Raw genomic sequence first — 13673 nt, forward strand, 5'->3', positions numbered from 1 at the left:
TCCCTATCCATTGCTCAAGATTAAAGATTCACACAAATGAAAATTATGCAATATTTTGATTGGCTGTACAAGATAACTTCTGAGCAGCCTGTGGCTAATAGCTGAAAAGCATTTGGTACATACTGTTCAATATAAAATATATCATATAGCTTAACAAATAAAGAGGACTTATGGTGCAGCCAGAGAAACTCGATATACATGTACACTGATTGACAGAACTTGACCCACTAGGTCATGCATATATTAATAATCTATTTTCTTCTCCAATCCATTCTTTTGACGAAGTAATAATTTTTAAAGTACAATTCCTTGTAATAATCAAGCAATGGGTGGCACATAATTTTTGGTTTTACCCAAAATAAAGGCAAACTTTACAGACACTTTGATGGCTATTTCTGGAAGTTATGAGGAATAAATATTTTGAAATTGCAATCAAATCTCGTGTCTTTTTTCTTCATGTGCCACACTTTATACACATTTTGCCTGATTCTGGGACATATTAGTACTTAGAACTCTTTTACTTTATTTTTTTCACCCATTCTTTTGGCAATGTAATAGTTAATTGGTTGAAACCCCTCCTTACCTGTGGTATAATGCCATTTTGCCCAGGTTCATTCTTTCCCATCATAGTGTAACTTTTGCCTGCACCAGTTTGCCCATAGGCAAATATACACACATTATACCCCTCAAAAGCATGGTCTAACATTTCAAGTCCTATGTCACTATAGACCTTCTTCTGGGTGGCAAAGTTCTTGTCATTTGGCTGCAATATTAGGCAAAGTAAACAATATGTTAAATCAGTGGAAAGGGCACAATGATTGTTAATGCCTGCATTTGGTAGAAATTTTATTCTTTATTTAATATGCTGAAATGTATAATTTTTTGTTCAATTCTGTCTGCTCTGAGATAATCCACATTGAAAATCCAACAGTTTCTATTGTATTTTAGTGCCATTTACTGAGTAAGAACAAGGGTTGTGTGAAAAGCAACATGTCAATTTGTTTACTTTAAAATTTTAAAACAAAACATCAAAAATAAAAATATGTAGGCTTTCAATCAATGGATTACATTCAGTCTTCACGGTTAAGCAGTTGTCCAAAGCCAAAAGCTTGTCGAAATGAAGGTGGGCTGTAAAATCAATTTTCAGAACAACATTTTTTACTTCTTTGATCATGGTTTTAGAGAATCTGATCAACTTTGGGAAAAATATTTTCCTTACCAACCTACCCAAAGCCAGGAGATAGGGTCAGGTAAGGGGGTACATTATTTTAAATGTGGCCTGGTGGAACATTGTACAACATTAAAAATTTGAACATGTTTGTAATGTACATGTACATGTAGTTGTAATTTTGTGTGTCTGGCAAAAAATGTGTTAAGGTAGAAGGTTTCATTGTACAGTTTCAGTTTCTTTGCAATAAAGATAAAAATAATAATTGTCTTGTTTCCTGCTTACAGCAAGAAAAAAAAATAGGATAGGTAGGTAGAGAAATTAATTCATTTTTCATTTTTTCTCACATTGAGTTAATGGAACAACAATCTAGACTTTAACAGTGATTGGGCTTAAATGGCCATAAAATATTTAGGGTAGGGGCAAAGCAATAGGGTAGGTAGGGTAGCAGGAAATAGAAATATTTTTTTTTGGCCTTATGTGAATAAGATGCAGACATTTAGTTATGTTTTTGTTTCTAGTAGAAAGTTTTGCCAGCAGGGTAGAGTATCTTGAATGAACCTTAGATATTTTAACAAACCTAAATTTTATATACAATTATAAAAGGATAGTTCATCAGCATTTCATAAAAAAAAAATTACTAAAAAACTAAAATGTGCTAGGGTAGGCAGAAAAAATAGGGTAGGTAAGGTAACCTTAAACAGTCATATTTTCTTTCTTGGCCTTATCCATTTCAAAAGTTAAAAGACAACCACTAAAGATATGATATACTCACAGTTGTATGTGACCAGTATGAGTGATCAAAGTTAAAGTTTTTTATTTTATTTTCTTTAGGACCAGCCTTTAGATTTGTGATAGCTGAAAAAAAATACAAATCAATACATGTATTTCAGATTTCAGATTTTATTATATACATGAACATCTGATTACATTCATATCTTTCTAGTACCTGCACTGCCTCTCTCATATATTCATGGTTCACTTTCTGATTCAGAGGACAAGACCAAATTTTGGAGAATTTTCAATATACAAATGTAGACTGTGGAATTTTCACCATCAATTTTACGAGCTTGGTTTAATTCATGATACCAGTTTTCATGGATCAGGGAAGATACACAAATTCTTGGCGTCTTGAATTCATGATTTTGAGGTTTTCAGTGTACACATCGATGAAAATCTCCTTTTCGTTACGAACCAAATTTTGTGGTCTGGCTAACCAATGAAAACCAAAAAAATTGATACCCCACGAACAATAATACTTTCACAGTAAAGTATTCTCACACAAAAACGTAATATATTTTTTTTCTCATGTGATTTAATTTGTAAAGCTTTAAGTTGTCATAACTTTAATGGGTACAAAAATGTATATAGTTTGGTAATGTATGTACTGATTTATGAAGCTACTACATGGGTTTTTTTTTAAGTTTCCAGCCAAAACAAAATTTCTGCATGACATTTTATTTGGCTAGCATTCATGTAGCGTTTCCTTGACTGAAAACTACATAGGCAAAATTATTTCACATACTTTCACGTGAATTTCACATGAATTTCACCTAAATAGAGCAAATATACTATGTGACAAGAGTTCACATGAAATTCAGGTGAAGTGGGCATTCACGTGAAATTCATGTGAATTGTTCACATGTAATTTGTGTAAAGTGAATTTCAAGTGAAAATCATGTTAATCTCATGTGAAGTTCACATAAATTTCATGTGAAGCTCAATTAACGTGAATTTCAAATGGAAAATATTTGCCGGTGTCAGCTATGATCGATCTTTGAGAGAACCACATATTGCAGGAAGTATTTGATTCTAAATTCAAACTTGCTTGAAAATTTAATAAGCTCTTGATATTTATTATTTTATTATTTCACTCATTTTATGAAGTCAATAATAAAAAAAATGTAAGCAAGAAAGTAGCAGAGATATCAATTGTATGATGCTACACATAAATGTCAAAGAGCATGTCCATAAAACAATCTAGGGGGAAGATATTTTCTGAAGTTGGTATAAACTATCATCAATTACAATTTTGTCCTGCAATCGTCATCTTCATATACCAATATAAGGTGTTAAATACAGCTGAGCTCCATTTTGTGTATATCTTCAATATTACTTGAATTTTTTTTTACGCTACATCTATAATAATCTGAGATAACTATTTCCTAATGCATTCATGAAAAATTCAATTCCAGGGGCAAAATAGAGGTAAAGGATAATTTTCAAAAATTCACTGATTGTATGTTTTTGACAATCTTCACAATTCAATGATTCCATGATCCCCTTCATTGATACACTGGTTTCCCTTTCAATAACTGAATCCAGTTTTTATGAAGTTACATTCAAAATCAATAATTTGAGTATTCTGTCACGATACCAATCATAATTAAACAAGTGATATCTTAGGAGGACGGACTTAACTTAATTTACAATGACTGGAATCCATAAAATTCCAATGAGAACAAAACGTGAACTTTGAAAGCTTCCATTGATCACGTTTTAAGAACACATATTAATGGTTCAATAATAATTTAACATTAAAACAATGACTTCCAGAACCCACTAGTTGAATGCCTCTACATTTGATTGATTGATTGATTATGGTTTAAAGTCTAATGGCAGATATTCATGCATTTCAGGAAGGGAATGAAAATCCTGCTTTGTACTAGTCCAATAAGCTGAGCTGGACTTTTATTGTGCTACATGTAACTCACAGAAGTAACAGCCTGCCACATCACTCGAACACATTATTCTGACTCCAAGCTATCACTCTATCCCCTTAAATACAATGTGCTAGGCAAAGATGCAGTGATTACCAAATTTAAAGTCGTTGGTGTGACTCGGCTAGGAATTAAACCCACAACCTGCCACACTTTTTGGGGGTTTCAAGGAGATAGACCTTGGGTAAGGGACACAAATAATTGAAATCAATGGAACGTTCAGTATTTTACATCAATCTCATGTAAGCATCAAAGTAACTTGGACTGATTTCATTCTGTATCAAATAAAAGCTTGATAGCCTTTGGTGAAATTGAATACAATACAAACACATCACTGATTTCAAAAGTTATGTCCCTTACCCTAGGTCTACCTCCTTAAGGCCATTTTTTTAAAGAAAATCAAGATGGAAAGGTAGCATACTTTCCTTTACCTGATCTCCTCAAAAGTTATGATGTTTTCATTTTTGTTTACATTATTATCATATAGCCAAAAAAATATGTGGGAGATGCTTTTTCCTATTATCAAATCTAAATTACTCATTTTAATTGCTGAAGTGGTACGGTAGCTACAGATAGGCCAAAAAACCAATGGTCAAGTTTACTGTGATGTGGCAGAAGAATAGGTCAGAATACATCCTTGGTATGGGAACCAAGGAATTATTTTATTGCCTTACTTGTAGTATTTCCACTCATTCCTATGACACACTTGGACCCATGTGCCACCTCACGACTGTTGAACGGACGGACACGAACTGCTACTTTTACTGAAGACATACTGAATCTGAAAAAAAGAACATACCAGAGTTATTGAAAACTGACAAGAACTATTTGGACTGACAACAAAATGCTATTTAATTTTATTAATCATGCTGACAAATTGACTGACATTCAACAAATGTTTCAATATCTCTATTGATATACACTCTTTTGAAATCTGAAAATTCGAAAAAGCAATATTGATGCAACAGACTACGCAAAAACTAAAGGGTTTAAAAAGACAATGTATGGGCTTAACAGCTGCAAGTAAAGTATAAAATTTTGAGAAAAGAATCTGAAAATCATAAAAAGGGGGATGGCAAAAATTTAAAACAGCAAAACATGTAACAATACTGAAGACTGACAAAGCATGTACCAATACTGAAGACTGACAAAACAAATCATTTGGGCTGATAAAAATTAGTAATTGATTTTGTTAAAATTAAACTGACATATTGACTGACATACATCAAAAGTTTTCAATATATGTGTACAAATTTACCTATGATTATATAGAATTTTTTTTTTAATTTGATTTTGAGCCAGCAACAGGCAAAGAAATCTTAAGGGACTTTTAGATAGAAAATAAAGTGACACCTTAATTCTATGTACATAAAAAAGCAAAAATTTAAAAAATTCTTTCGATGTTATCTCAAATTACATGTTTCAAAAAAAGGAAAGACAAAACTTTAAAACAGCAAAACTTGGAAAGAAGAAAATGGGATTGTGCTAAAAATCAAACTTGATCTGTATTTCTTACTTATAGTACTAAACAATTGTGATAATGTCTGAATAAAATCCCTTAATGGGTTCTCGAGTCTTCATCTAGAAATTCCCCCAAAATAGGGATGACAAATGTTCAAAACAGCATAACTGGAAAACTACAAATGGGATTATGCTTAAAATCAATCTAAAGTCCCTGCTAATCAGTTTGAATGTATTTTGATATGGGTGAAACAACTACCTGTCTAAACCAACCACTTGTCTAAATAAATCACATGTCTAAATCTACCACCTGTCTAAACCAACCACCTGTCTAAACCAACCACTCTCTATGATCCACAAGTGGATCAGTTGTAACAGGTTGTACTGTATTATATAATTAGGGCCACAAAAAATTGTCTCGTTTCCTGCTAGCAGCAAGAAAAAATAGGGAAGGTAGGTAGGAAAATTATCTTATTTTTCAACAACATTTTACAGAAAGGCAGACAGACACACACCTGGCAATGAAAACAATGGACATTAGATATTCATAAATCTTTTTTTTCCTAAAGTAATACACATATATGCATCTACCTTTTTCAATCAGTGAACATATACAATGTACATGTATAAATGATCTTTATCTACATAAATGTACACTGTGATGTACAATCTACTATGTATGATTCATGTTTTTTTTTAAAGAACAATGCAAAAATAATCATGTGATTTTATTCAAATTACCTATCTGTATCATCAACCAAACTTTCTCATGAACTTTTGACATTTTCATGTATTAAAAATCATAACACATATTGGTCAATACATGTACTGTACAGTATCTTGAGTATAATTTATTTCAAATTACAGTAATATGACATGCAAAAGGGAAACAAATTTTCTAAAAATATAAATCTGTTACATTAAGATGAAATTCCTTTCTCCATTAAAAATGAATGCATCAAAAATAAATGACGTCACTTAATCCAGCATATAATTTTAATAAACCTAAAAACATTAGCAAGTCTATATTATACAATATGAATGATTAACAAATATTTTTTAGACTAATTATCAAAATACTTACCTATTTATGTATAGAATATAACAATAATCCTAATTATTTAGAATTTTAAGGAAGTTGTGGAAATCTAGAGTCGGTTATGCTCCAAGTATCTCCTGTTTTAACAGACCGGCCGGTCCTATAAACACAATATTGGTCTCCATGTCATTTCTATATAAAATCTAAAAATGTCTAGTTATGAATTTCAGACACTTCTATCTCCTTTAAACATCCATCATTGCAGTCTTTTCCCTTTTTCTCACACTGAAAAATTATAAAACAAATAGTTCGAATTCCTTGCTGTGCTTAGCGATGCTCCTTAAATGATAATGAATAACGTCATGTCTTGCCTCTTAGACATATCATTAGCATAATACTTCATAATGTAACCATATAAAGCTTCTCAATAACACTGATTTTCAGGATGCTGGGAATGTTTGCAATAATGGAAAGCTGTTAATAATTTTGAAGAATCAATTTTGATATTGATTTATGCAATATAATTATAAAAATACCGGGAAAACAATTGAATAATTTTAGTGCTAAACTGTTTCCAATAGTCATTTTTATTGAAAACCAATAGAAAAACCAATAACAAAAATAAAATATGATTATTGGTGTAATGTGATGTTCATTCAGTAATATTGATTTCCAATGGCAAAATCAATGCTTAATCTTTCAGGACATTATCCAGCCGCCTTCTAAAGAGTGGGAGCATATAACAGTGTAACACATTCTCATAGTTCTATTGTTTTAATCAGGAATAAAAAAGATGGAGGAATACACATATACATTGTATATTGATAAAACAACCAAACAACCAACCTAGTTGTACTGTTAATTTGTAACAGATACAATATCATAAATTTATGAGTATATTACATTGCAATGTACAATGTACATGTAAATTGAGATTTTCTTCAAACTCTAGTTTTCTTCAAATCATCAATATGAAGTTGTCTGATTGGTCAAAATTTTACTTGAGAAAGGATTTGAGGAAATCCTAAATATGATTATTTTTTATGAAGAGGTGTACAAAAAAAAAACAAGTCTTTGGTCTAATACATATAAACTAAATGTCAATCCATATTACTCCTTCAACTTAACACACATTTACAAATTTTGTTCTACTTCGCCTATTTCCCAAATTTTTAAATCTGTCCGAAAATTAATGCAGATTTACTGGTTATAAAAGAGGTATTGAATGATGCAAAAGGAACATTTTATATTTGGACTATATTTTTGTGTAGTGTTCAGAAATAGAAGGGAAGTTCCAGTGATGGACCGGTGACATAAGGTAATTTGATCCTAAAGGACCAAAAACCCCAAAAAATTAAATATTGTATCTGCTTTTTATGTATACCATCTACCATTGACATAAAGTTTCAACTAGTTTTCACAATTAAATGTAAGTGTTTGTAAGAATCAGGCAAAATGGGAAAAATCAGAAACATGCATGTCAAAACCCCACCGATCTGACAGTAAAATATCACTCAAGGATGCTTTCTCTATATAAAAAGTCCATAATTTGATCTCTGCATCATTGGATTCGCTCAGATATTGTTCAATACAAATCTTAGAAAAATGAGGTTTTTGTCAAAGTTATCTGCCCTTGAATGTTCATTTTCAGTGCATTTCAATGAAATTGCAACTCAGTGGTCCAGCATGATATGGAAAATCTGAAAGTCTGTTTTCCTTGACGCTGATGGTGCAGTCACATTACACTATCAAAATGATGGGTTTTTTCATACCATGTTTCACCTGATTCTTACAAGGACTGACACTTAAGATTAAAGTGGAAAACAGGAATGTGTCAAAAAGACACTAGTGATATTCATGTAAACTGTAAATGTATACAATGTACATTACATACATATAAGAGATGGACAATGTGAAAAGAAAACATTGACATCTCCCACACCATCAACAGGAGACCGTTAATTATTCATTGGAGATGAAGTTTGATGTTATGACTGTAATTCCAATGTAATCAATAGGCCAGTCTCAATGTTCATGTAATATCATAGATAATTACCAGTCTGCTGTCTGCATTTTAACATTTCATGGTTGAACAGCATAGATTTACCCTTTTGCTGCTAAAATTCGGGCAACTTAATGGAAATTAGTGTTATTTTTTTTTCATATAGTCATAACATCCTATTTATTGACCTGAAAAATCCTTAGACAATATAAGTCATTGCATAGTAAGATTTACTGCATTCTCTTTGTTTCCTTCTAATCACTGTTCTCTCCAAGTTTATTACATGTAAATGTATATTTGGTACATTTATACATTACATTTTTAGGTACTTCTAGTAAATTTTGTAAATGTATACAATATAACTTATGATCATTTTAATATAGATCCAACATCATGATTAATGAGTATACAAACTCAAGGTGAGAATAAACAGCCCATTATAAATTGATATTAAAGGAAGAAGGTGTTCCAACCAAAAACAAGTTACTTACCGAACTTACTGACATGTATTGGTAGGAAAAAATAGAGGCTAATACTATACTAGTTTAAGATCGTGTGAAAGTGACCATACATGTGTTATGTGGAAGTAAAGAAGATTTGTTTGTTTGTTTGTTGGGGTGTAACGTCCGAGCAGCAATATTTCAGCTATATTCAGACGATGAACATGAAATTGATGATAAAATGAACATCCCCTTTGCTCTGTGGGCAGAGCGCCCTAGCCCCAGGCTAGGGTTCTGAGCACTATTTAGTCGCGGAAGTAAAGAAGAACACATGACATTGGTATAATGTAGGGCAGAATTAAAAGTATCTGTACTTTGAGAGCTACTAACATGTACACATGCATGTACATGTAAATCAGTCAGAAATCATACATGTATCTACTGATATATTTATATTAAAGTAGTGCCAGTTGAATTCAAATTGACATAATGAGTATTCAAGGGAACCAAGATTCTAACAGAAATCAAAAGAATGCAATCCAGGTACAAAGACCAGACATGGAAAACAGACTGTAAGTCTGACATGCACAACGAAGAACATAAAATAACCAAAATAATACATACAAATAACAAAAGTGATTAACTCAGACTCCACTAGAAACTGGGAGCATGGACCAGGTGCACCGGTAGAGTAAGAATCCTCTGCTTACCTAGAAACACCCACTAAGTTGCTCATAAAAAAGTTAAGCTGAGGTAAGATGAAAGAAGAAAGAAAAACTATGACACTTTGATCAAATCAATTTTCATGGTGCAGATGGATACACCATAATGATCCACAAGTTAATGATGACGACCATAAAACTTCTGTAATGATGACTTCAATCTTGTAGCAACATAAACCTGTTCCAAAAGCCTAACTGTAAGAAGTCTAGCATGATACAAAAATTCTATAAAAATATCCATCTTATAAAACATCAAGGGCATGCGAACTTTGAGAACTACACGTATAATTTTAAACCTTACCACATACCAGCCTAGCGATTTCCTTAAAAATGTATGAATTTATTTGTGAAATTATTATCAGATATTTTTTTCAAACACTTCCCAAGATACACATGAAAACAACTGACAGTAGAAAGGGTGATAAGCTTACTCCATGACGGTAGAAAGGGCGATAAGCTTACTCAATGACAGTAGAAAGGGCAATAAGTAAATTTAACACATACATGAGACTGCTATGGGAGAATATTAAGATAAGAATCAATAAAACGCTTCACAGGGCCCAGCTCCATGTAAACACATCCGCAGATATCTCTCTCTGATAGAAAAATACGGATACAATATTTAAGGTAGACACAACTATTAATTTGAACTGTGAATTAAAAGTTAAAGAAAATGCCTACGTTTCAGATCCCTTTTAGGCCTGAAATTCCTAGAAGGTTACATCCACCCAATTTTGACCGGTAATGCACTACCGGTAATCACCCTCAAAATCAATCTAATCCTGGATTTGGTGGAAGCATGGAACATTGTAAAGTAGAGTTTTAGCCCTTTTTGATCCCTTCTGCTAAATTTTAAGTGTAATAACCTATAAAATCTTATTGATAATAAAAAAAAACCATTCTTTTATTTTATGAAACCATTAATGTGAAGTTGCACTAATACAACCACTTGTTCAAAATGGCTTACAACCTATGGCCCTGCTACATCATGTCGTTTACATGAAGCCACATACCTAATTCAAAATCAATCCATCCTTTGAAAGCGGAGATAAATGTGAGGAAATTTGGACAGACAGACTGATTCCAATATGTATCACCCACTCCATGATTGGGAGTGAGTACAATATGGTACAATTCCATAGAGATCTATCCACTTTAACTCATGTTTTTTTAATAAAACAAGAAAAACTGATTGTTTCTTTACGAACCCCATATTCCTTAACAGATTAGATCTTAACAACTAAAAATCAATTCAAGTCTGACCTTTGTGGAAAAGGATATTGAGGAACGGTGTCATATAGATCCATAGGCTTATAATTGATGAACATGTACATGTACATGTATATCATTTAGCTAGATTTGATAAAGTAGTTGTTTTTGGCCTTTTTTGGCCACTGCATGTACAATGTACATGTAGTTCCAATACAGTTTAGTTCATTATTCCTAGTATCAATGACATTCCTCTTCTTGCTTGTAACTTTAATGTAAAATTTTAAGATCATTTTAGGCTATGCCTACGATGGACAGAGCTCAATGTTGTATTAAAAGACAAAACAGCACCTCCATACTTGCACCATTGTCTACAAATATTGTCACTTCTATCAGAATATTTTTTGGCAATTCATAGTTCTGGTCTTACATTCTACATGTACATATACAAAATGTGTATGAAGTCACTGACACTCCATCCATATCAAGATCAAGATCCACCTACTATTGTTCAAGTTATCGCACGAAAACAAAGTGTCTACTGACTACAGATGATAACAATAGCAGAATACATGTATATACCAAATAAAAATACCAATATTTTTTTTTTTTTAACAGAGAAGGGTTTAGAATTTTTTAACAAAAATATACTACTACTTGTAACTATGCATGCAATACAAGGCAGGTCTTGGAATTTCCAAGCTTAACACCATACCCAAGTTCTCTTACAGAATCCCCGAGACATGCATACGTACAAACATGTCACTACTGTTGACACAAATTTTAATTTTTCCACTCTCCACAGTGGAGATATTATGAGTGGAGTCACAGTGTCTCCACTCTCCACAGTGGTCACCATTTCAAAAATTGTCTGTTGTTTACTACTCCTGTCTTTATCGTGTTTATACTAAGGTATATTTAATAGTTCTCGCTGTTTAATAATATTTCTCAGTTATGGACAAGAAAAAATATTGAAAAGTAACAAAATGGAGCAACTTTATCCTAGTTTTTACTTTGGTGGGGTCACAGTGCAGGACATGACTGACTCCAGTATCAAAAGTGGAGAAATCAAAAGTTTGGTTGACTGTAGTGTATTTCAAAGTTTGCCTTATAAGTTTTTTAAATATTAATCTTTGTTGAAGTCTGCAGCACACCTGGCACTAAACACTTTGGCCAAGCTGCCTTGGTAATATACATATAATTTTATAGATAATAAAACAAAAACAGGACAAAATGAATATCATTAAAGGACCATTGACCCACGAACCATAAATCTTTGCCATTTAAGAGAACATGAAAATTACATGTAGCTCAGTAAAGACTTTTTTAAAACTCTCCTTTAACAAGTTTAATGTAACAGAGAAATGCTTTCATGTCAACAAAGAAGAATCCTACTACGATGTTCTAGCCATAATCCTGTCAAGGCTGGGTTAGAAAAGAGCACTTTAGGTAGGAATTTCTTATACAAAAGAGCATTTAGTTTCAACTGACACTGGTGTGCCTTTTCTTATCTTGAACAGACTGAGTGAAGGCACCTGAGGCTCAAGGTGTTCATTTCTATGAGACACTCTACAAAAAAAAAAAGGAGGAGCGATTTTTTAATATTTTCCTTAATAAAAACAATAAATAATAATTTGATTTTGGTATAATGAATGTACTTTGTAAAAAAGATTGCCAAAATGTACTTTGCAAAGAATGATGTCAAACATTTGCTTTCCTAAGAAAAATTTTTTCTCTGTTCTTTCTGACGTCTTTCCGTAGGTGACAATTTAATAGTTGTGACAAAATTGGCAAATTTTTTAAAAAATCAGTTTGGATCAATTGCAAAAGATTTTACTGATCATTAGAAATTTTCAAATAAATTGATTGATATTTATGAATGAAACAGCTGATAGTGAATGTTACATATATGTAGGGGGCACTGCTATCACATAAGTGTAAACCATGCAATAGAAATAAATGGCGGCAAAATTTGATTGGAAGTCACAAAATAGTTAGAAAAAGGGCAAGGTGTCCTTCTACATGAATATGAATGTAAAGGCAAGTGGGGGCAAAATGACAGCAGGGGCTGTGCCCTGAAAAAATGTTGTAGCCAGAACACTGTACTACATGTACAAATGTATAAACAATTCTTTTTCTCTAAAAACACTGTACACGCACATACATGTACATTCTGTATATATTTTATTAAAGTCATCCTGCGTTACATTGTACATGTAGCTATGGGATTCACAAAACTCCCTCCCTTTCCCATTTAAAGAAAAATACAAAAATGTGCCAGGAGAAATCCAAGTAACATATCAATTACATCTATCTACTATAACTGCTTACCATCTGCAATCCCAAGAGAGTCTACTACTAAACTTGGAACTGATATCATTGAACCCTAACAGAGCCGTTGTTGTGAAAAGACATTCGGTTGAGATTGAACTTGATACCTCTTGCTTTAACCAACTCCCTAGCACAGCTAGTCCTATAACATAAAACCACCCATTTTATGTTTATCTTTCATGTTTTCATCAGATAATTTCATTTTTTGTTCATAGTCAAAATGCGATAATGTTATAAAACTATAGCACAGCTATCTTTATAGCTGGACATTCCAAAAGGTTATAGGAGAGTTTGCCAATCTCATTAGTGATGTCATATTCACTAATTTGCATATCATTAAGTGTCAAATTGGTTGGCAAATAAAAAATGAATAAACAATTGAAAAGTTCATGATTAGAATCCCAATTTTCAAAACTTAATAACTTTGTTATTTTATATCCAATTTTGGTTCTGTAAAATGTTTCATTTAGATAAAATAATTCATATTTTGAATGTCAATTTATAAATCTTTTACCTGAAAAATAAATTTGTAATGATATTTATTTGTAAACCTCTATTTTCATATAAATTTATACTTTGGG

At 32.1% G+C, this 13673-nt stretch overlaps 1 protein-coding gene across 12 annotated transcripts in view; it reads right to left on the reverse strand.

The window, feature by feature from the left end:
- Nucleotides 1-13673, reverse strand: part of LOC148602050 (kinesin-like protein unc-104) — a 90710-nt gene that overhangs the window by 75663 nt on the left and 1374 nt on the right. For 11 of the 12 annotated variants that reach the window (XM_088556701.1, XM_088556705.1, XM_088556703.1 and 8 more), the window contains exons 2-6: nt 13093-13234; nt 6434-6673; nt 4563-4669; nt 1944-2026; nt 584-763 (exon numbers count right to left, since the gene is read on the reverse strand). In XM_088556701.1, coding sequence (XP_088412827.1) covers nt 584-763; nt 1944-2026; nt 4563-4662 — 363 coding nt within the window. In that variant the 5' untranslated portion in view covers nt 4663-4669; nt 6434-6673; nt 13093-13234. The remainder of the gene's footprint in view (nt 1-583; nt 764-1943; nt 2027-4562; nt 4670-6433; nt 6674-13092; nt 13235-13673) is intronic. The other variant, XM_088556694.1, reaches the window with a different exon arrangement.

This window comes from Perna viridis, chromosome 12, assembly GCF_037379345.1.
Source record: "Perna viridis isolate PV_CMFRI_1.1 ecotype Kerala chromosome 12, ASM3737934v1, whole genome shotgun sequence".
Lineage (NCBI taxonomy): Eukaryota > Metazoa > Mollusca > Bivalvia > Mytilida > Mytilidae > Perna > Perna viridis.